Source organism: Leucopleurus acutus (genome assembly GCF_964270905.1).
Source record: "Leucopleurus acutus genome assembly, chromosome: 2".
In the NCBI taxonomy this organism is placed as follows: domain Eukaryota; kingdom Metazoa; phylum Chordata; class Mammalia; order Artiodactyla; family Delphinidae; genus Leucopleurus; species Leucopleurus acutus.
The window spans coordinates 102,776,812-102,802,128 of record NC_139143.1 but is presented as its reverse complement, the minus strand read 5'-3'; the positions used below and the strand labels follow the sequence as shown (position 1 = coordinate 102,802,128).

The following is a 25,317-nucleotide window of genomic DNA, read 5'->3' as shown; positions in this document are numbered from 1 at the left end:
TCCGCGGCACTTGGGATCTTCCCGGACCGGGGCACGAGCCCGTGTCCCCTGCATCAGCAGGCAGAGTCCCAACCACTGCGCCACCAGGGAAACCCCCCAGGATGTATTCTTATATACTAAACCTGTCTAGCCTGAATGGATCAAACAGGGATAGATAGATGACAAAGATATAGGTAAATAAATAATAGATAAATAGATAGATAATCTCATGTGCATATAATTACCTTAATATTAAGAACCAAAATTTACATATTAAATCATTTAACCGTTTAATGTAACTAGTCAATACATCAAATGCAGCCTTAGCAAAGTTTTATAATTAGCTCGAGGAAAATTATTACACCAAAGTAAACATGTATTTTTAAAACTTCTTTTTGCTTAAAATATGTATATTTCAAATAGTCAAAAGTAGAATTTGAGTGCATTGAGTGCATGGGTTGAATGGTGCCCCTGCAAAAGATATATCTAATATCCAAGTGTTCTAGAATCTGCAAATATTACTTTATTTGGAAAAAGGGGTCTTTGTAGATGTGATTAAGTTAAGGATCTTGAAATGAGAATATCCTGAATTATCCAAGTGGTCTTTAAATCCAATGACAAGTGTCTTTATAAGAAGAGAAGATACAGACACAGAAAAAAATCCGTGTGGAGAAGGGGTTGGAGATTGCACACAAGCCAAAAAGTGACTGGGGCCACCAGAAGATGGAAGGGGCAAGGACATATTCTCCCACAGGGCTTTTGGAGGGAGCATGGGCCTGCTGACACCTCGATTTTAGACTTCTGGCCTCTAGAACTATAACAAAGTCAATTTCCATTGTTTTAAGTCACCAAGTTTGTGGTGATTTGTTACAGTAGTCCTAGGAAACAAGTTCTGTGGAAATGAGGGAAAATAAAGAGGATGAAAGAAGAGTCATTCTTCCTTTAAAAAAAATATAAGTGGTCATTCAAACCTTCAGGGTACCAGAAAGGAAATCAAAAGCTATTATCCATCACCTGTCATCTACTTAAAGCTTCTATATATATTAATATACTGCCCTGGAATAATCCTTATTCCACTTACAAGGAAGTGGCTGACTGTGCCTTCCTTTCATGAGTCTGTCTCTAAAATACTCCAATCCAAAATCACCTAAGATCTCTGAACTCTCTGCACTCCAGGTGCCCACAACTGCCTCTGACTTTCCCTTATAAGATTATATTTTAAGGATTCATCATCTCTATATTACAAACTGAAAGGTAACCATAGATGATTAATTTTAAGTGTATCTACAAAAGGCTGATAAACTGTAAAAATCAAGCTAATTATTTTACCTTTGGACCTTGTCTTCCTGGATATCCCGGTAATCCTGGAACACCAAGTTTCCCCTAAAGTTAAAATAATAATAATAATAAGCAATTCTAAGATGAATTAAGTTTAAATGATGCTTTTAGTCATTTTTCTAGAAGTTAGAACCACATATTTGCACATTTGCAAGGAAGATTTGCAAGTTTTTGCCATTCTTTACTTTCATTATATTTCTTAATTTGAATAGGGAAAAAAGTGTTGCTAATGCTATAATGTTCACTAACTTAACCTCTGTTGTCTAAGTGACAGTGCCTTCTTTAGTGACATAGAACACTGAGTAAAAAGAATTCTAGGACTGTTTGTGAGCTAAAGAATATGCTAAGAAATCATCTAAGTTTTATGAACATTAAATACTATTTAAAATTAATGGATGTAGTTAGAACTGCATGTAGATCTTACCATTCCAACTAAATGTAATCTATTTGATAAAATTATTTCATTTCTCACTGTAAATATAAAGCAAGCAATCATAAGTTAACATTTTTTTTGCTAAGTAAGGAAAGTTTAAATAACTATACTAAGAAATTTGAACCTGATTTTTTTTTTTTTTTGCGGTACGCGGGCCTCTCACTGTTGTGGCCTCTCCCACTGCAGAGCACAGGCTCCAGACACGCAGGCTCAGTGGCCATGGCTCACGGGCACAGCCGCTCCACGGCATGTGGGATCTTTCCGGACCGGGGCACGAACCCGTGTCCCCTGCATCGGCAGGTGGACTCTCAACCACTGCGCCACCAGGGAAGCCCTGAACCTGATTTTCGAGCAAAGTTTCTTCTTTTATTCAAATATCTGAATAAATTGGGTTAATAAATACCAAATGGTGAGAGATATAGCTAAATAATGATTTTTGTGGATTGTTAATTCCTACAGGTGGGAACTTGAATATGCAGCTATTTTCTTCCAGTGCAATGAGATTACCTCTCAATCTGATAGTGCTGAAACATGATAAATTACAGTGAAGCCCAAAGTTGTATAACAAATACTAAGAGGTTTAAAATGCTAAACTAACAAAATTGGCCCCTTGTGCAAAGCATTGAATTAAAAACATGAGTAGAGAGAAAATAAAATTAAAATAAATGAATTGAATAAAATATGTTTGTGGAATTTTACTGTGACATTTTCCTTAAGATCTTATGAAAGCACATTTCATATATAAAATATTATTTATCAAAGTCTTAAACATTAACAGACACACAGTATCATTATTTCCCATGTGCATTTAAATGAAATAAGAATAAAAACAAACAAGTTCAAATTACTATATATATAAAACATTAATAGATGAGCAGGATTTTATGAAAAAATAAATATTTTACTGGATGAAGCAAGGCAAGAAATTAGGAATATAGTTTATGACCTTGTTATTATAGGTTGAACTAAACAGTTGTCTGATTCATGATCAACACTGCATAGGTAAGCAGTTTTCAGATGGAAAACATTCAAACAAGCCTTAAGAAGCATACTTATAATGATGTCCCCTTGGATAGAGTAAGTTATCACAGCTTGTTTTATGCTACTGATTTCAAGGTTAATGAAATTCTCTAATTATTATCAGAAAACTTTTGTAGTCTATGTTAATACTACATTAGAATGTAAATTCATTCATTTTAGAGTCATTTAAAAATAAATCCAGACAGAAAATTTCTTTGTATTTTCAGTGTGGTGATAAGCAACTTCAATAAAAGGGAAAATTCTAATGAAAGGTGAAAGATGAAGCACTGCGGGGTAAAGTCCTGATGCCTCAGAATAGTTTGTGGGACCGTTTACACAGAATATAGTGGGGGTTGAGAAAAGAGGAAGGTCCTAGAGTATCCTTAACTATTGGCAAGTGAACACTTTAAGTAGAAGGGTCATAGGCCTTGTAAGCCCTTATTTCCCCAATCCTATCTTTTCCCTCCGTTGCCTAAACACAATGACATTATTAATCAGTTTACAACTGAGAGTATGAAACTGTAGAAGAACTACTATATCAGATGACTCATAATGACATGAGGAAATTATTTTTTATTTGTCTAGTCACAATTCTTATATAATCCTTATATATTTTCCTTCTGGGATAGGATGGTAAGGGGCAGAGATGACAATTTTCTTACATAGCATGGATTTCCATATTTATAGAATAATGGCATGCTCACTATAAAAATTGGAGAATAGTCATATTTACAAAAAAATGGAAATCATTTGATTTATATCACTTAGACATAATTATTATTTATATTTTCCTTCAGTGTATATAATTGGAAAGCATTTGTCATAGATATTTCTAGTTTTGTCTTAATTTAACTTCAGGTTCATTATAAGACGTTTACAATATCACTAAATATTCTACGAAGGTATAATTTTAATGTTGCCTAATATCCTATCTAAATGTAAGTATAATGATTGCAAATATTTTTTGACATTATGCATATAGCCCAGTGGCTCTTAAAGCAATTAATATTAATATTATCTGGGGATATTTTAAAACATAGTGGTGCTTGAGTTAACCCCAGATTAAAATTAAAACCTTTTCAAGTTTGGCCTGAACATCAGTATTTTTTAAAACATTTATCCTGTAAAAATATATGTTAATGTGGAAAGAGTGGAAAAAGGACATTTTGGTTTGAGGGCCAAAGATGATTCAAGTTGTTCAAAAATAATAAGTAGACCATCTTTGATTGGTTCTTTCAGCCTTCATTAATCACGCTCAAATTCTGCACTTTTAATATAGAAGAGCATTAAGAGTGGTTAATTCTACATGGCCAATGGAAGCAGAAGGGACTAGAAAATAAGGAAGAGTGAAAGAGGATAAATGTGCCCGTCTCACGATTATACTTCTAAGTAGTAATATGGATATGAAACTGAAATTCAAAAAATTGAAATTCAATAAAACCCTCTAGACTTACATCACAGGTGATTAAAAACACCCTAAAATCACAGTGAAGCATCATCTACAAGAGGACCTGTGAATTTAAAGTTGCTCCCTAACCTTCTCTCCTGCTTGACCAGCAGGACCGGGGTCTCCGGTCGGACCTGCTCGACCTTTGGGGCCTTCAGGGCCATCTTCTCCTCTTGGACCTACTTGACCAACTTCCCCCTGAAACACAGAGTAACAACATTCTTGTAATTTAAAATATCTTGGAGACTGAATGGCAGAAATTATAGTCTATCAAAAACATATTCTTCAACTCTTGGTTTGTTTACTCACATATTACATATGACAAAGAGGCTTGAAAGTATTTGATTTCATCAATCTTTCAATTAATAAACTACTCAATGCAGTCTGAAAGTTGAAAAACTACAGAAGCCCTACATTAAATTAATTTTAATACATTGTGTTGCAGAAAGAGATAGAGAAAAAAGAATAAGAATCAAAATTAGACACCGTAGGTTGGCTGAATATGCTACACCAAAATATGCCACTGTGGCATAAGGATTATTTTGAACTGAAGGCAATTGAAAAAAGCAGATACAAAAAAAGTTCTCTACCCACCCCATACTTGCTTAAAAGAAAGACACAAATTTGCAAAGGTGTCTTTCCTCCCCTCTCTACTAGAAAGGACAAAAATTAATCAGTAGTGATAACTAGACCCTTACCAGTCCAGAGTCAGAAGCAGGTACCAGTGGAATCTACCTATGCAACAAACTTTACAACTAGCCTTTATATACCATCAGTTTCCCATATATCTGCCTTCCCACAATTTACAGTACTAGAAACTCGAAGTCCTTTCTCTGCTCAAAATTTATTGTTCCTTTGCTAAAATGCTATACAAGCCCCAGTTGTAACCACTCTATTTAGTTACTCATCACTGAGTGTTCCCATGTATAATCATGATACATATGCTAGCAAACTTCTGTTTACTTTTCTCTTGTTCATCTGTCTTGTGTCAGTCTAATTTTACAGGGCACCAGCCTGAGAACCTATCAGGGTAATAGGGAAAATAATTGCTCCTCCCAGATGATAGCAACTTTAGAAATCACTGTTTGGAACACAAGAAAAATGTCTCTGTTTTAAACTTGGCTTTCGCATTTAAGGTATTAGGAACTGGAATGTGTAAGTTATTGCCCCTATCCCGGACACAGGCTTTCTGTGCATTTTAGGAAAATCAATATTCTATAGTATCCTTTTTTGCTTAAATTTATTAGATACTATTATACTAGTTATAAAATAAATCTTCCCAATAAAGTTTAATTTACTTTAGGTGACACAATTTTGTTTTCAAGGTACTCATTAACAGAAAAACAGTGTACTATTTCTACATTCAAAATTTCAAGACAACTATATAGTGAACATTCATAAAAGTTGCAGATACAATTTCCAGGCAGCATAGCTCACTATATGTGAACAAAATTTAAAACAAATCTATTGAATTAATTATGTAAAACAATTTGATCGTCATTTTAGAAAATATCTGTAAACAATAATACCATATATATAATATACTATATATTATGTATATATATTATATATATATATAAAACTATGGATGTTCTGGGACATATAGAGATTTAACATAACATCTAAAAAACAACTGATACTATATTATCTCTACAAAAATTAAACACCTAATCTTCATATAAAAATGGAAGTGAAAAATATCACGGGTAGTACATTTTTATTTATCCTGTGTTTGCAATATTTAATTATAAGAAGAAACACACAAATGTATGTATTAGTACAAATTTCTTTCTACTTACTCTGTCACCTTTAAGACCCATGTCCCCTTTGAATCCTGGAAAACCATCTTCACCCTAAAAAGTATAAGTAATAAAACAAGTGTTTAATCAATTGTTTCTATGAATCTAAAATATGGCTACGCAAATTATGAGTACTGGTAATTAGGAAAAATTGTTCTGAGAAATAAGTACCTTAGTTGTGAAACCTCCTCTTCCCTATTTTAATCCTTTATCCCCAGTATCCTCCCATTTTCCCATAATTAATGCCTCTAAGTTAACAGAAAAGTTTTCACAAATGTGTCCATTGAATCTTCTCTATCTTATAGGGGAGAATGACCATTTTCTTATAACAAAATGTATCCTATGTTATTTGAACAAAGAAAAAGTAAAAATTTAATTAATTATATTAACTTTGGATTACAAGAACTCTGGACAACCAAAGAAAATGTCTTTAATTTACTGATATATAACTAAGAATTTTATATCTTTCATTTTTGTCTCCTGTGCTTTAGATAAATGTCTTCTGACTCAACTTGTTCTCTAATTACAATCTCTCTTCAGGTGAAGAATAAGCAAATTAATATTATCCTTAACATGTAAATAGAGATTGCTTATCATCACATCATATGCACAAACAAATGATGCTGAAAACTGGGCATCCTTTAGCAAAGAGAGGAGAAATTTTGACTATGAAAATATTTTCTGTCATTTTTACTATACGCAGACTTTTAAGAAATAAGCTTCATCAATAACCTTTCTGTCTCTTAATTTCAAGAAAAAAATTTAAATTCCTAAGGAATAATCATTCATGTATTCAATAGCATTAATTGAGCAATAACTCTGTTCAGAGTATTGTGGAGTAGTTTGAAGTTTTTGTTTTACCAATAATTTGTATTAATTTTGATACAGGTGGAATAGAATGGGTGTTTAGAGAAGAAAGACGAGGATGATGATAATGATGATGATGTGCTGTGCTGGTGCTGGTTCTGGTGAGGCAAGAAGTGAATCTGGAGATTTGAGGGGGCAGTTGGTACCTAATTAGTAGTTGGACAATAAGCATTCATGTATTCAATAGCACTAATTGACTTGCAGAGTTTGAGAAAAAGGCATGTCAGGCCAAGTCTGAGAACAGAGCTGAGAAGATTAGTTCCTACACTTCCACATCCTGCTACCAAATGAGCTCTACAAAACATAAAACTGATCACGTCAGTTTTGCTTTAAAATACTTCAATGGTTCCAAAGTGCTAATGATGAATATAAGCTGCCATCCCCCCTCTCCTTCCTACCATGATCTAGGCTTTGTTCACCTCTATAGTTTTATCTTTGGTCTTAAATCTCCTCTCTACTTCCATCCAACACACTGATTTTAGAAAAACTGAATTACCTGTATTTCCATTTGTAATTCTTGCATTGGTTAACTACTTACACATACACACACATCTGCAAATCCTTTACCTTCTCTGTCTACCTGGTGATACTTTCCTCTTCTTTTAGGATTTAGTTCATGATTCTGCTATGAAGTTTTCCATGACCTCAATATTTCCCCCTTAAAATTAACCTCTTTGTCCTGTGTGCCCCACTGAACATTTAGCATTATAAGATAACATCCTGCACTTAATAGATCATAGGTCTCTTTCTTTCTATTAAATGGTCAAAACCAAGAATCATGCCTAATTAACCTCTGAATCTCCAGTGCCTAGTACATTTTGTCCCTCAAAAATCATGATATTTAATAAACATTTATTGAATGTACATTTGGAACCATCCTTGCCTCAGTGCTAGTTTGGTAAGGTATGCTAAGGTCCAGAAAATATCAGGTTATGATGGATCTATGAGACTTAGACTTGGAAAAAGAATCCAATCTGATATGCTATCTAAACACAAGAATTCTGACAGGTCTAAAAGTTTTGACACAAGCATAATGTTTTCAACTTTCTGGCCACAAAGTAGCCTTGTGGAATTAGGATTCTCTCTGCATTGAATGCAATTGTGCAATAGCAGAGGCGTAAAAGCTGAAAATGACCACTTAACTTCCTATTGACTGGTATCTTCAATACTTTCTCCCTAGAGAGAAAGGCAATTACACAGTTGCCAAGTTTAGTTTAAAAAAATACTGCACTCTATGTCTAAAATCAGTAACAGTTTTTAGGATATTTTGTCCAGGAGAGATTTGTTTTTTAAGAGAGCATATAGTGGACTAGATGATATTTCTGTCAAAACTTTGTTTTCAATACAATTGCAATTTAAAAATAAATTAGATGACTCAAGTTATTAAGAATATCCTTACAATAAGTGACATTTTTTAAACAAATAACACTTTCAAGCTACTAAGATTTCCAGTCCTTAAATTATCAAGTCTGAATTAACATTTTTAAAAAGTAGACAGATTTTTAGAAAACATGTAAAAAAGGAATTCACCTGTGCCATGTAAAAAAGGAATTCACCTGTGCCACTTGGTTAACTGGATTATGTTGCTTAAGTTCTAAGGAACAAATCTGAGTCTAAACAATGGAGAATTTTATTCTAGTTAGGGTACTAACTTGGTATTTCACCTTTGGTTAATTAATTAATATTGTTATTCATAAAAGAAAATAATTTCAACTTCCTTCTTCATCTCTTATGAGATAAATGGTCAATTATAATATATACTCAGAAAAACAAAATAACCAATAATCTCAAATTGTTTTCCCACATATAAGCAATATATATTTATTTTTTTCCTGAGTAGGTTTTTCCTCATATATCTCATCATCTATAATTTTATTTTCCTTTGTCATTTGCTACTACCCCCCTTTCCAAAAAGTTGACAACTTTCCCACTCCAATTAAATGCCTTTCCTTTAAACACTGCCCTCCCTAAAAATCCTTCGTGGGCACTAATTCCAGAGAAGCAATTTGAATTGATATTTAAATGTATTACCAATAAAAATTGAGATTCCAAATTCCAAACTGAGACAATATATTTTTTTGCATAGGCAACTTGCAAGTAATTACAAGTTCAACACTGTCCAAACTACCACTGTGCTAGCTCAGTAAGATACTATACCCTGAAGTTCATCTGTGATGACCAAGATGAATTGGGATTCAAATCAAAGTAGCTTTGATTTAAATGCATAACATTTTTTCACACAGTAGAATTGTCAATATAGTTGCATACTTTGACAGTGCCTCAGTATGTAACCTATTTATTCTTTTCAGAAAAATAAAATATAATGTATATAATAAGTCCATCCCTTCTTGTTATCTATTCCTTACTGATATCAAATCTATTCAAGGTGTTTTTGATAATATTATGACTGTGGGAATAAACAGTTATCCTTGAAATCAAAATGTGTATTGCATATATTTCTCACCAAATCTACCAACATTTTATACTTAACTTTGTTTTATAAAATGAAATACAGTAAGAATTAATGCAATAGTGATTCTGAGTAATGTTATTCCATTTCAACACAATCATCGAAGGATTTGGGAGCTCTACATTTAATGTTAAACATTTACATGAAAAAAATCTCAATTTTGTTTTCTTCATCAAATTAAACTATAAGCACTCTTTAAAAGAATGCAGATTCTTTCAGCCACCTTTACTTGGCTTTAATCTTAATTTCCTTCTTAGTAAAGCTTTTGCTGTGCATGCAGTATCACATATGTAGTCTTCCTTTTCCCCCAGTTGATTCATGTTACTTCTAACTTTCATATTTTGCACTTCATTTCAATTTATAAAATTTGGGGATTTTTAGTAGAGAAAAAAATGGAATAAACATTCCTCTGTTATACATATAACTGGATCCAATCCAAGAATAACAAACCAATCATAAGGCCAACCTTATAATTTAGAAAAGTTAAACACATGTAAGAAAAAAAGGGATGCAGGATTGATTCTGTTTATGACATAGCTTTTTTTTTTTTTTAAATAATGTAGTCATCACCTGAGGATATAAGACTTCTAAAGTTTCCAGGATATAGAGTACAAAATTAGACTTGCATTGTTTGGTACATAAGTAATCACTCGATATATTTGAGAAATGGAATATCTGTTGAATAAACTTAAATTTTTTATACAATAGGTATATAGCAATTAAAATCACCTAAATAAATTATGTTTTACCTTTTCACCTTTAGAGCCCTTGAGACCTCTGACACCATCTGCTCCCTATGGAATAAATTAGAAGGATTAAATAACTATAATATTTTACATTGAAATTAAATAATGTAGGAAAAAATAATATTTACCTTTACTCCTCGGGGACCAGGGTAGCCAATGGGACCCTGTGGACCAGGAGGACCCTGAAAAAGACCCATTGCAATTTAAATACATAATGCACTGAAAGTGCCCCTCACTCACAACATACTATAATTTTACCAAATAATCTATAAGAACATGGTATTTTTCTACTTCTGGTGAAGATTCCTTTGGTACTTTATCATTTGTGTCTAAAGTCAGATATCATGAACAAATTATGTGATGAGCTTTACCTACTCCAAACTTATATATTCATGCAAAAAGTAAGACAAATATTATGAATATGTGAAATAATATAAGTAATTATATAATTAATAACTGCTTTTCTAAGCCTGAAAAAATCTGATGTCTTCAATGTCTACAATAAACAATTATAGGCTAGCCAAAAGGATAAATAATTTCTAACCAAAAACTAACATTAAATTTATTACATTCCAAATCAAAACTACAATGAGGTATCACCTCACACCAGTCAGAATGGCTATAATAAAAAAATCTACAAACAATAAATGCTGGAGAGGGTGTGGAGAAAAGGGAACCCTCTTGCACTGTTGGTGGGAATGTAAATTGATACAGCCACTATGGAGAACAGTATGGAGGTTCCTTAAAAAACTAAAAATAGAACTACCATATGACCCAGCAATCCCACTACTGGGCATACACTCTGAGAAAACCATAATTCAAAAAGAGTCATGTACCACAACGTTCATTGCAGCTCTATTTACAATAGCCAGGACATGGAAGCAACCTAAGTGTCCAACGACAGATGAATGGATAAAGAAGATGTGGCACATATAGCCAATGGAATATTACTCAGCCATAAAAAGAAAAGAAATTGAGTTATTTGTAGTGCGGTGGGTGGACCTATAGTCTGTCATACAGAGTGAAGTAAGTCAGAAAGAGAAAAATAAATACCATATGCTAACACATATATATGGAATCTAAAAAAAAAAAAAAAAAAAAGAAGGTTCTGAAGAACCTAGGGGTAGGACAGGAATAAAGATGCAGATGTAGAGAATGGACTTGAGGACATGGGGAGGGGGAAAGGTAAGCTGGGACAAAGTGAGAGAGTGGAATGGACATATATACACTACCAAATGTAAAACAGTTAGCTAGTGGGAAGCAGCTGCATAGCACAGGGAGTTCAGCTCGGTGCTTTGTGACCACCTAGAGGGCTGGGATAGGGAGGTTGGGAAGGAGGGAGATGCAAGAGGGAAGAGATATGGGGATATATGTATGTATATGTATAACTGATTCACTTTGTTATACAGCAGAAACTAACACACCATTGTAAAGCAATTATACTCCAATAAAGGATGTTAAAAAAATTTATTGCATCACATCATCAAGAATATGATCAAAATTATATATTTTCCATGGCTGGCTTCATTTCACTAGTCTACCTAAAGGAAATAATGTATAATATACAATAGTATATATTATACAATAGTAATATTGACTATTTTAATAAGAATCCAAAATTAGCTACTCTAAATAAAAATGATCTTACCCTGCTACTGTAATCCAAAATAGTATTAACATTGAAAGCTTTTATTTTGATATTTTATTTATATATTTTGATAATCGTTGCTCTTACAATTTAGTCTCCTCTTATGTAAAGATTATCAGAAAGTAATAAGTATAGATAAAATTCAAGTGACATAAACACTTTAATGATATTCAGTAGTTCTTGTCCAATTTCATTATTATTACTTATGGTCATTTATTCCACATATACTACATAGGCAGAATGTGGATTTATTTCTTATCATGAGAATATTTTTAGAAAAACAGAGAATGCTAGTCTAATTGATCAAATTGCCAATGCAAAGTTAAAAGTTATCTAAGACACATCTTTTTTATACCCTAAATAAAAAGCAACTATAGAAACATGATTTATATCTAAATGCTAGCAAAAATTCTTTTGAGAGTAAAGACATATTACAGGTAGAGAATAATTATTTTCTGGCACTTAGTTTCCAATATTCCTATCCCTAAATGATCATCGAAGAATATGATGTATATATATATATATATACACACACACACACACAGACACGCATATATATATATATCGTAGAAATGACCAAAGTAAGGCATTTTCTCTAGGGGATAAGGTGACAATATTTAAATGGATACTTTGTAACATACCAGAGAACCCTTTTCTCCAGACTGGCCTTCTTTTCCAGGATGACCCTACATTTATCAAAAATATAGACCGGTGAGATGCAATATTAATGGTAATTTATATTATGAAATTGTTCCCTTTTTTCCCATCTGTTGAGGTTTTACTCTTTATGTTTCAAAATATATTGCAAATTTTGCATCAGTGTATATGGCTTTAAATAACACTGGAAACTGTGGCATTTGGAAAGAAACATAGTAAGTTTATATTGCATGGGTATAAGTTTCATCAACTACATAATATACTTGAGCGAGAGCTTGGGAAAAGCACATAACACATATTATTCATCAACAATTGAACCCCAGTCTCATTTAGAGTCTTACATAAAGGTGTTTCAATCTAACTTCTATTTTGCATATTGATCAAATAATCATACACACATCTTTAAAAAGCAACTAAAATATGTGGATATATACTTTAAAATATAGCAACATCATAAACACTAATGGTGTTTGTAATCAAGTTATCGAGAGTCACTAAATATTGCTTGAAAACATACAGCTCCACAACAAATATACTCAATGAAAACAACTAGTTGCAGAATGAAAATTTTTGTACCCTAGCTCTGAGTAAGTAGTTTGAAGAGAAAAAAATAACAACTGTGGAGATTACATAATTTATTACTATGTGATAAGATATAATAAACACTGCTATATTTCTAGAAAAGTAGGGAATCCCTGAAGGCAGAGGAATTTTCATGTAAGATGTCTGAGGAAACTTACAAAAGGTGAGGAATTTTACCTGGACTCTCAAGAAACATGTTCTTTGAAAAGGAAGAGAGAATGGAAAAGTGTTTTCTATGAAAAGAAAAGGACATAACAAAAGGTATAGCAATAGAAAATGTAAAGCATGCTAAGAGAAAAGTGAGTGGTAGGAAAATATGAGATTCTGGCCTAGGGTGGTCCAAAGCCCACTGGGAGCTCCTTAAAGAGTTTGCAGTATGGAAGTGGCATGATGAAATAGCATTTTAGAGAGATCAATGTTTAATTATTGGCTCTACTGCTTTTATTACTGAATTCTTACAATCACTTCTAAAGCACATGTAAAATCTATTTTTGCAAATAACATATAGAAATTTTAATGACCAGGTAACTATTACTTACAGGAGGCCCATCAGCACCAGGGAGTCCTCCGAGCCCTGGTTTTCCTTGTGGTCCCTAATCAAATAGAGAAAAAGAATATTTTTCCCTTAAAAATTGAAAATAATGAAAAGTCTGACTTTGTACATAGTGATATACAGCCAATAAAATTCTTAACTTGAGTCACTGGCTTTCATCTATAAGCAACAAACATCTGAATACTTTTTAACATATTATTTAGAAGAAATGGTGTATAAAGATAGATGAAAACCAAATTTAACATCTATCAGAGACATGCAAGTTTTCATACTACTTAATAGTCCTAAATGTGTCTTTTTAAATTAACAAGTTAGTTTTCGCATACCACAATAAACTGGAACTTATAGAATAAAAAGGAAAACAATATAGGTCAATATACAATCAATATACATTGATTTATATCATTGAAAAAGCAAATATTGGCTATTTCCATCAATGATGTTAATAAGTGTCAATTCACAGGGAACTATATTCAATACCTTGTGATAAACCATAATGGAAAAGAATATGAAAAAGAATGAACTAAATGACTTTGCTGTACAGTAGAAATTAATACAACATTGTAAATCAACTGTACTTCAGTAACTATTTATTCAACAGATTAATCTGTGTTTAATCACAGGGGATTTCAAATCTCATTTAATTTGATCATTGGTAAGGTTGGAACATGCTAAGAATGACTATTACAAGAAGTAGACTCTTCATGGGGAGAGAAATTGGCTTTCTGTTTAGAATAATTAATTTTATCAAGTCTTCAGAGCCTAAGCCATTATTGCTTACTGGTCAAGTCATTAGCCAGAATTTAGAAACAATTAAAAGGGCAAGGATATATCAGCAATCCTAGATGCTGGATGTAGGAGGATTTTTCCATTCTTAGAAAGTATTTAGAAAAAGCATTGTATTCATATACATGAATAGTACAGAATTTAACTAGAAAGCCTCACTTAAATCACTTAACAAGAAAGTCTCACTTAAATCACTATGGAACAACACACAAAAATAAAGATAACCTTTAAATTGAAAATCTGGACTTTATAACTGAATTTAATTGCATCTCATTTACAGGATTTAAAAGATTCAATTCCCTTTACCACTCTGCAAAGTCATATACAGTTAAGTAATCTAACATTATGAAACAATTGTTATAAAACCTGTTTTTTTTTTAATGGCAGTATTTTGCCTTTCACTCAAATCATTTTTTCTCTCTCAGTAAATAGTCTTATTTCTTCAAAACAAAATGTAGATTACAAAGGCAAAACTATTCCAGTAATTATTATTATCAGCAGATATATTTCTAAGACCATGACCTTGTGTACAATACTACATGGATTTTTTGTTGTTGCTATATATTTAAGGGTAGATGAGAAACACTAAAACTCTTGTACTATAGGATGATTTTTTTAATCAAGTTAAAATCAATCCATCTTTTTTAAAATGGAAGCTCCATGACAGTACAATATTTTGTCTGCTTTCTTAACTGCTTGGTGTCTCCCTACAGGAATGGGGACAAAATTAAATGAATGAATGCCATATTTTAGATTTTAATAAAATAGTTAAAATTTATTGTGTCTCTATGCACTATGTTAAGCAATATATATATATAAGATATATTTATATGTATAGTATCCATTTTAAGTCTCAAGCAATTCCATGAAATATCAGCATCAAAGAGCTTGAGTAATTAACTAATGTTAATACATCACAGAATTGCAATATAAATGAATCCAGATCTGTAGCCATATCGTCAAAGTCCTTGCCTTTAACTAATATATATTTCGTGTCTTGCTTTTTCTTCTTTACCTCATATAGTTATACAATACCATTTGTTTTCTGTAAAGCCATTAACATATGTGATGTAAATTCTGAAGCCATAAATTAAATCACAGGACTTAACAGTATATTTAAATTATCAACGTGTCAGAAAAGCAATATAGTTGTCATCCATTTTAGTTAATTAGCTTGAACTTTATAAAATCTTTTATCACAAATGTAATAACAGCATAGGCTATGATAACTTAGGACAAAAATATAAAAGTTATTGGGAATTAAAAATATATGACATTACTTAAATTATATTTAATTATGAGATTATAGCATGATCCAACTGAAAACATTATTCACCAAGTTTTGAAAGACAAGGCTCTTGAGCCAGAATAAACAGAACACAGTATATCATAAAGAAAATAAAAGTAATGTAGGTCCAAAATAAACTATATACCGTAAATGCAATATAAATAAAATGCATTTTCTTCATGTTCTTGAGTTTCTTTCTCCTTTTGATGGAAAGAGGCTGTCTTTGGACTCAAGAGCTGGATATGTTCAAAGCAGAGAAAGAAGCGGCTTGTGCTTAAAGACAGCTCTCTTCCTACCACAAGAAGTGCAGTGAATCAGATTCTATATTTTACCTGTGACTCAACAAAGGGAATTCAGATATAACAGCTTTCCTTAAAAGCAAATTCTTCCTAGAAATCCAGTTCAGAGATGATAAAATTATTGTAGAAAATTCAATAGGCACATGCCTCAAGTGCAATTTATGGTTATGATGAGCTAATCCGAAATATGTTAAGAATATATGTCCAGATTAAGATCTCTGATCTAAAGCAAAGATTTTAAATCACCTTTGGTACCTAACATCTTAAATAAATAAACCATTTTCCAATAGCACTCTAATACTGTAAACATATGGAAAATATGCACAGAGAAAAAGTACTTTAAAGATCATTTAAGTTTGATATGCTAATTCTTAATGTTAATAATAAGTAACTTGGTAAGAATGTTACCAAAGGACTTGAATATATATTTTACCAAAGAATATATAGAAAAGGTCAATAAGCACATAAAAATATGTTCAGCATCACTAGTGATTAGTGAAATGCCAGTTAAAACCACAATAAGATACTATTTCACACCAACAAAAATGACCATAATCAAAAAGAGAAGCAATATTAGTATTGTTGAGAATCTAGAGAAACTAGAATCCTCATAAAATGCTGATAGGAAGGAAATATGGTACAACCACTTTGAAAAACAATTGGAAACTTCTTAAAATGTTAAATATAAATTTACCATATAACCCAGCAATTCCATTTCTAAGTATCTACCAAAAATAAATGAAAACATGTCTACACAAATACCTTTTTACAAATATTCATAGCAGCACTATTCATAATAGCTGAAAAGTGTACATGACTCATATGTCCCTCAACTGCTGAATAAGTAAACAAAATGTGGTATATTCAATCAATGGAATACTACTTGGCAACAAAAAGGAGCAAAGTGCTGACACATGCTGCAATATGGATAAACCTCAAAAACATTATGCCAAATGAAGCCAGACACAAATGTCACATATTATATTCATTCATATGATTAAATTAAAATATTAATTTCGTTCCTATATCTTGTTCACATGAGATGTTCAGATAAGATAAATCTATAAAGACAGAAAGTAGATCAATGGTTGTCTAGCTTTGTGGGTGAAATGGGGAGTGCAAATTGACACAAGGTTTCTTTCTGGGGTGGTATAAGTATTCTAAAAATGTGATTGTGGCACAACTATAAATTCACTAAAAATCATTGACTTGTACACTTAAAATGAGTAAATTTTTAGGGTATGAAATTAACCCCAATAAAGTTGTTAATTTAAAAAATATTACATATTCATAGAAATCAACAAAAATAAGAAAAAAATATATTAGAAAGAATTAGGTAACACTGTGCTGTAACTATAGGGGACAGGAAATATTACTTAGGGAATCTGTCAGAGGAGATAGGGACAAAAGACATCTCTTTAATTAAAAACTTATTCTTGTTTTGATCCAGACATTGAGTTATTAAAAAGAACATCATTTGCCATTTATACATGAGAAACGGTGGCAATAATAACGTCACAATTTTCCCTTAATTAGACCTTGCTAAAAGCCTTTTGTCACAAGCAAACCTAATTACATTTTTTAAATAATGAGAAATAAAAGGAGAACCAAAATAAAGAGAAAACACTCACTCATATCAGTACGTTTCTGAAAATAATATAGCTGAGAATGTCACATTTGGAAGTTATCCAAATGGAAACTCTGTGAAATTTTATCATTTACAGCTCAGAGACATATGAATGATTGCTGCTCACCCTGTGCTTTCATAATTTAACTCCAGATTAATTCTTTGTATGCTGGGATATTTAAATATCTTATTAAAAACAGAAGGCAGGCCTTATACCTCCCTAAAGTTGACAACACAAGCTTATTTACCAGACATTACTAGAACAACAGAATAACTTACTTTTTCACCGGGAGGACCAATTGGACCTTGTGGACCAGGAAGACCCTATTTTAAAAGAATTCATTTCATATGTCAAGAATCACATCACAAGAATACACTTTTAAAATAGTAAATGATTAGCCCTCTATTTTACATGAAATGATTTATGAGAATCTATATATATATTCCCCCACATTCCCCAGAAAGTTTTGCAACACTATGAGGGGTTTTACATAAGCTACTCTTCTGGCAATGCATATGTAATGTGATCCTATTCAGAACCCTCCTGCAGGTGTCCTGGCATTCCATGAACACCGAATGACTCATTTTTCTCTTGGAAGAAAGAGGCCTCTGCAAATTTGCTCAAATTTTTTTTAAAAAGGAAAAACAAAAAAAAAAGAATCATCTTCCTACATTCACAATAAAAACCCTTAGCCCTACATAGAAAATTCTGAGGCTGTCAATTTTCTTTTATAAAGATACCATCTTATCCCATTATCTCAAAAAAGCTGTGACGGTTTAGACTTACTTGAGGTCCTGGATTCCCTTGCTGACCTGGAGGTCCAGGTTCCCCTTGGGGACCCTGCCATAGGAAAATATAAAGAGTCTTTAATAAAACTATTTCACATAATAAGTTTTTTCTTCTCAGTTGAAAAATAGTCCCCAAATCATGTTTCCCTATAGAGAATCCGGAAAATCTTGCAAAATATTAATGCTGGCAGAAGCACTTGGCAACACATTGTAAGAAATCTTAATTTTAGATTTAGCAACAAAAGTGGTTTGTTAGTACTTAGATTACAGAAACGAGTTATCTTACGGATATTTTCTACATACCATGTTCCCTTTTGGTCCTGTGGGGCCATCCACACCTGCGATACCCTTCAATGACGAAAAAAATATGCTTGAGTGTTAACAAGTTCAGATGCTACAATGGAAAATTTAGAAGACTAACCTAATAATATGACACCCAGTAGCCTAGGATGACTAAAAAATCATTTTAGAACTTAATGGAAATGAGGGAAAAAGCAAGGTCTATACTCTCCTCTCCATGCCCATGGAGACAACCTAACAGCATTTTCCACTGCGAGTTCGGAATTTGACACGAAACAATAAAATAGGTAAACTAAAAGGAAGAAAAAAGAAAGAAGCCAGTGGAGTAGGGTATGCTCAGTTAAACTGATAGGCAGCACCATTAGGTCTTAGAATATAACAGAGCAGTAAACCCTTGGCTGTGTACTGAAAGCTTTCACAGCCTCCTGGCTTTAAAAAGTCTGGTAACAAGCTTTCCCTAGGAAATCTTGAATGTTTTCAACAATACATACAGGCTGTCCTGTAGGTCCTGGAGTTCCCCTTGGTCCTAGCAAACCTCGTGGACCCTAGGAGGAAAAGAAAAACACATTCTCATAAGAAATGCCTTCAAAACATGCCTCTTCCTTTAAATAAATATTAATGCAATGTTTAGATTAAAATATTTGTTCATCTTCTTTTAATGGTGTTTAAAATGCCATTTTTATATGACACAAATATCTAGTGTTTATATTGATCCAAAAGCCAAGATGGACAAGAAAGTCTTTAATACAGAAGCCGTATCTTTGATTTTTATAAATTTACATATGAATCACTTGGGAAATTTTAAAAATAGGAAATATTTTAATGCTTTAAATAAGTCACTTTTGTGTCATTTTCCAATTTGAATAGCAACACTGAATCTTATTAAATCTTATTATTCAATAAGATAGACTACACAAATAGAAGAGTCCTGATTCTCATTTATTTTACAGTTAAGTAAATTCCATCATGAAAGAATATTCTACTGAGAGAAAGAAACAAACAGCTGGATAACTATGTTAGCAAGATTATAGAAACCATTTGCTTGATTTTTTAAATTATTATGACTTAATTAATTTCTTCTATTCTTCTTCCCCGTCCTCCATTTGTTCCTCCTTCTTTTCCTTCTTTAGAAAAGTGAATACAATGACCTTCTATCATATTCACTTGAGCTACTATGCCTTTTAGTTGACAGGCTCTATAATGTGGAAAACTAGGACTAAAACTAGGAGGCCTGCTTCTAGTCTGGTTCTTTGATTAACTAGCTTTGGGTAAACCTTTCCAATTGTTTCCTCATTTGTAAAAATCAGTGGAAAAAAGGATATAATCTAGTAAATTTTATAGTTCTATCTGGTATATACTAAGCACCTCATTTTTGTGTTTTTTCTGATAATAAGATTAATTTATCCTAAACACATAACTAGATTCTAGAGCTATTGATGATATAAAAACTGAAACAAAACAAAAAACAGCAACAAAAACTAGGTAAGGTTTTTGCCTGACAAGATGTTATATCCCACAATTTTTTCTCTTGATTTTCTAAGACTTTCTTTAACAAAAGAAGAGCTCTCAGTATCATTTTTAAATGTTTTCTTCACATAACAATTACCTGCTTAGCTTAGGCAAGACGGCAATAGTTATCTGAGTTTATTATTGACTTTATATATGTAACACCAATCACTATTCCTTCAAAACGGGGTATTATTTAAAAAGAAAAAAAGAAAGTTGCTTACAGCTTCACCTGGAAGACCCCTTGGTCCTATTTCTCCATCTTCTCCCTGTCATGGACAAAATGAATGGGAGAGTGATGCAATCAGACAATGTAACATTTCAGCATGATTTTGTTCTATGTTTTAATTTTAAATATTTCTTAAAAGAAATGAAGTTTAATATACCCGCATTCCATCTTCGCCAGGAGGACCAGGAGGACCTTGGGGACCTCGTTCACCCTATTAAATAAATCCAAGTATAAGTAGAACACAAAATAAACTAGAATGTTTGTCTATCCTACAGCTATCCTACCAAATATAACGGAACATTTGCAGAAAAAACTTATGCTCTATTTTCCCTCCTCAAAACGCTTCAAAGATAAATCATAATTTTACATTAACTGGCGTTATATATTAGTATGCTAGGAAAAAATGTTCCCTCAATTTTGAAAACAAAAAGGTTTAAATGAAATTCCCAAATAATTTTCAGACATTTAATTATTACAAACTAATAGAAAAGTATTTTGCTGAATACTGTCTTAAACATGGATACACTTTGCTGATTTTTATTTAATTTACATTTTTTCTGCTTCTAAAATAATTCTTATTAAATCAGCACAGTTCTAGAAGACTAAAGAAATTTTTGGAGTTTTTAAAAAACAAAATTATATATTTTTCTCAGCATGTGATAGGCACTTGCTAGACATTCACAGTGCTCTCTTTTCTTTATCTTTCTATTTTTTTATATTCTCCAATTTCCTAATGGTTGTCCCATCTTCCTTCTTAACTTTTGGAGAAGAAAAATGTGAAGATCCAATTCTGATCTTTTTTCGAAAGATCACATCTTTACTTAATTTCCCACTAAAAATATTGACTGGATTGCCATTCAACATTGTATTTTGTTTAGCTTTAGTGAATTATAAGCTCTTGCACTGGACTGCAAACTAATATTATCACAAAGAAGTAGCTTGTGGTGTCTCAATCTACTGGAGCCATCTAATTAGTATAATAAAATACAGTGCCCAGTATTTTGTTATATTAATGACAAACTGCCTATAGATGTCCTCTTTTGAGTATATTTCCACAGACAAAATGTAATAAGGAAATTGAGGCAATTATCAAAAAATTAGAGGCAAAATTAAATCTCCACACTTGTTCTATAAATGTATTTTCCATATACGTGTACATAAAGATTCCACATCAACTTATGTTTGTGTAAACTGAGTATTTTAATGTCTAAAAGAAATTAAAGAACTTATATGAGTATCACACATATAATTCTACTTATCTTTCTTCAAGTATCTAGTAGATATACTAATTTATATGAGTTCACAAATACTTAAATTAATTTTCTTCTTATATCAGTGTATCAATATTTCATAGTATTCCTGTATTATCCCAATATACAAAGTATAAAATGTACAGAATGGTATATCTTACCCTGTGACCCTTGTCACCTGGCAGACCTGGAAGTCCATCAAATCCTCGATCCCCCTGTAAAATCACCATCATCATCATCATCATCACCGTCATCATTATCATCACATTTCCAGCCTATTTCTGTACTGTAATTTGAGCGTGAAATGTTCTTTCATATCAAGAAACTCTATTTTAAAACATAAAAATTTCAGGGGTGAACTGAGATACGAGATCTGAAAATACAAATGTATGAGATGAGCTCCCGACCTTGGCCCCGGGTTCTCCTGGCATTCCTCTTCCTCCATCAGCACCCGGACGACCCTGATAATACCAAGAACATGACTAAGCAAAAGGGATTCCAAATAGACAGAATAAAAGAAAACAAAATAACTGATGATTTCAGATGACCTCAAAATGTACAATGAAAACTAACCATACCCTTTTTCCAGATTTTCCTATTGGACCAGGAGGACCTTGGACACCACGAGGGCCCTATACAAAACATCATAATTAATTAATTTTATAGAATTCCTGATCAGTAAACTTAATCACATCAAGAGAAAGGGCTTTAGAAATTTATATCTTCTTAGCTTTACCTTAATCATTTTAACACAAGAAAATTATTTCTTATGTAAAATTCTACATAAAGCAAAAAGACAAGAGAATCGATTTTTCCAAATGGTTTCTTGCCAAAAAGGAGTCATGCTATTTTATTAAGTTTATATAGACATGCGATTACATTTAAACAAAAGGCATATAAACTGATATTGTAAGTTTGAAAAAATCTTCAATTACTAAATATATTCTCAAAACCTTGCAGTTTTACATTTCACTTGACTAAAAACAGTTCCATTTCATTCCTCTTCTCTTCGCCTTCACTTTTCTCTTCATTTTTTGGAGATCCTATTCTGGATATTTATTCTTTTATTGCAGGTATCACATTGAATTATAATTGTCTTTTTTTCATAGTTCAATCTCCCATTAAATTGTTAACTACTGTGATTTTGGACTAAATCTTTTTCTCCGTTATACTCCTATAATTTAGCACAGTGCTGGTACATATTTCTTTCAATCATCTACAGAATCCTGGAGGTTCACTTGGCAAACCTTAATTCAAATTATTGACTGGCACCATGCCATGTCAGATTAAAGTTTAAAGATTCTCAATATCTTTCTTGAAGCAGTATAGTACAATGTTATATCAATATACAATATGTTATTTGTGAATTAATATATGTGTTTTTTAAAATAAAATTACACAGCTAATAATAGATCCAATATAGATCCAGTAAAAATAGTATATAGGCCTTTGTATTTAATTAACTATACCCTTTTTAAGTTTAAACAATATGCATATAATGAGTGAGGTAGAAAATGCAACACATATTTGAAATTACAAATAATTCTTATGATTACTGTGAAATGTTGATTATAGAAATATGAAATTAAGGTTGCCTCATAATTAGAGGTTAAAAGAATATAGCTTTTAAAAAACTATTGCAGCAAGAAAACTCTATCCTATACCCCAGCTGGAAGGCAAGGAGCAATAATAACAGGACAAATCTTATTAGTTTTCAATGAAAATGATCCTTCATTTGATATTGCATCTCATTGGAGTTAAGGAAAACTGCAAACACCATGAAATCTACTGCAGCATGTTTTCAGATTCATCCATTTTGTAAAGAGGTGAGTCTGACCCAAAAGTTCATAAACTTTGCAAAAGACATATCAATATTTTTATGCAATTCTCAGTTAAGGTACAAATGTTTTCCATTTCTTTATGGCAACATTTAACAAGCACGAAAAAGAAGGTTGCCACATTCTGTGCCACCCAAATATCTTTCTAAATTTTGGGGGGATTTTTTTCTCATTTCAAAATAAACTGTGGTGCATCCAAACAGGGGAATATTATACAGCAACAAAAAGGAATAAACTATTGATGCACTCATCAACTGCAACAAACCCCAAAGGCATTATGCTGAGTGAAAGGAGCCAGTCTCAAAGATTACATAATGTATGATTTCATTCATGTAGTATTCTTGGAAACATGAAACTGTAGTGATGAAGAACAGATCAGTGCTTGTCAGGTATTAGGGGTAAGAGGAAGTTGTGACTGTAAAGTGGCACCAAGAAATTGCTTGGGGTTATGACTGTGGTGGTGGTGACGAAGAATACATATAGGTGTTCATATTCAAGTTTACATTATAATATTGTTAAAATAAAACTAATTTTAAAAAAAGAAAAAAATTAGTTGGATGGCCACTTGAGAGCTCCTGTAGCCCAATCTGAGTTTATATGTATTGAGTATATCAGAAAGCATTTTCATTAAAAATGAATTTTAAAAATACATCACATTTTGCTTTTACAGTTTTCTAGAATAAGTATAATTCATAATGTGCTTATAGTGAATGTCTCTATCTACTTATTATCATTCAAGGAAAAATAATACTTTTAATTTGGCACCATGTAAATATAATGTAAGATCTTTTTAAGAATTTCAGGTCAGATGTTCTCAATTTCTCTTAATTTCCTCAGCTCTACAAAGGGCTTAAAATTAGCTTCTTTTAGGTATATTAAATATTTTTTCTGAGAGAATTTACTAGATTTTATTCTCCACAGGAAACATGTTAGGCTTGTGGCAGGGCCACTATAAATACAATTGTAATAGTGCTTCTCTGTACAATCTCAAGCCAATCTAATGTTCTGAAGACCTATTACTATCAAGACTTTCCCATTCTAACTTATTATCTTCTTTTAATATTGTTTAAATTAATAAAGTTATTGGCAGTCAACTGACCGTTAGAGATGTTTCAATTGAAGAAGGTGATGTGAGCTTAAAGGTAATGTAAGTAATTTTTTTACTCATAAAACAGATGGTAGACACTTCAATTACCCTAATAGATAAAATAAACTCAAAAATAAAATAAGTGAAATAGGTTAATTTTTACCTGAGGACCTGGATCACCCCTCTCACCTTTGGCCCCAGAGGAACCAGGCCCCCCCTGTAGAGAAAAGGTGAAGACATAATCATTTAATTTTGTAATTCCCTAACCAGTTTTTTTCCTACCATTTTCACTTGAAATAATTAAACATTATTCAAAATACATTTCTTCAAATTGTATGATTTTATTAGTTAATACAACAAAATTTTCAAGTCCTCTGATTGAAATACATCTCTTCTCAGATTTTGACTGTATTCCAGTGTGTGAACTATATTTAAAAGTCTATATTTTACTGATAACTACACAGAAGCAAGTTTCATGAAATCACATTGAAATGTTCTTTAATGTGTATGCCATCAGAGCACTTACGATGATACACAGGCGTTATTTATCATTACTCTGTGGTGGAGTACTAGAGGAAATACATTTTTACAGAATCGGGTACACATTGAATTCATTTATGAAACTTGGCAAATATTAATGCTGTTATACTCAGAAACTTCTCAGACACTGAATTCTATAGCAATAAAATGTCAAGAACAGATGCTATTGTTGTTATTATAATTGTCCTGAAATAATGTCAAAGCATTTTTTCCTAGATTGGTCTATTTTTCCTTAGGAG

The 25,317-nt window shown here is 32.0% G+C and overlaps 1 protein-coding gene across 4 annotated transcripts in view; it reads right to left on the bottom strand.

Annotated features, from left to right (window-relative positions):
• COL11A1 (collagen type XI alpha 1 chain) overlaps window positions 1-25,317 on the bottom strand; it is a gene marked incomplete at both ends in the record, with an annotated part of 195,096 nt that overhangs the window by 83,883 nt on the left and 85,896 nt on the right. For all 4 annotated transcript variants that reach the window (XM_082832567.1, XM_082832570.1, XM_082832568.1 and 1 more), the window contains 17 exons: window positions 1,309-1,362; window positions 4,308-4,415; window positions 6,017-6,070; window positions 10,103-10,147; window positions 10,228-10,281; window positions 12,389-12,433; window positions 13,526-13,579; window positions 17,819-17,863; window positions 18,327-18,380; window positions 18,632-18,676; window positions 19,120-19,173; window positions 20,359-20,403; window positions 20,521-20,574; window positions 21,775-21,828; window positions 22,021-22,074; window positions 22,192-22,245; window positions 24,702-24,755. In XM_082832567.1, coding sequence (XP_082688693.1) covers window positions 1,309-1,362; window positions 4,308-4,415; window positions 6,017-6,070; window positions 10,103-10,147; window positions 10,228-10,281; window positions 12,389-12,433; window positions 13,526-13,579; window positions 17,819-17,863; window positions 18,327-18,380; window positions 18,632-18,676; window positions 19,120-19,173; window positions 20,359-20,403; window positions 20,521-20,574; window positions 21,775-21,828; window positions 22,021-22,074; window positions 22,192-22,245; window positions 24,702-24,755 — 927 coding nt within the window. The remainder of the gene's footprint in view (window positions 1-1,308; window positions 1,363-4,307; window positions 4,416-6,016; window positions 6,071-10,102; window positions 10,148-10,227; window positions 10,282-12,388; window positions 12,434-13,525; window positions 13,580-17,818; window positions 17,864-18,326; window positions 18,381-18,631; window positions 18,677-19,119; window positions 19,174-20,358; window positions 20,404-20,520; window positions 20,575-21,774; window positions 21,829-22,020; window positions 22,075-22,191; window positions 22,246-24,701; window positions 24,756-25,317) is intronic.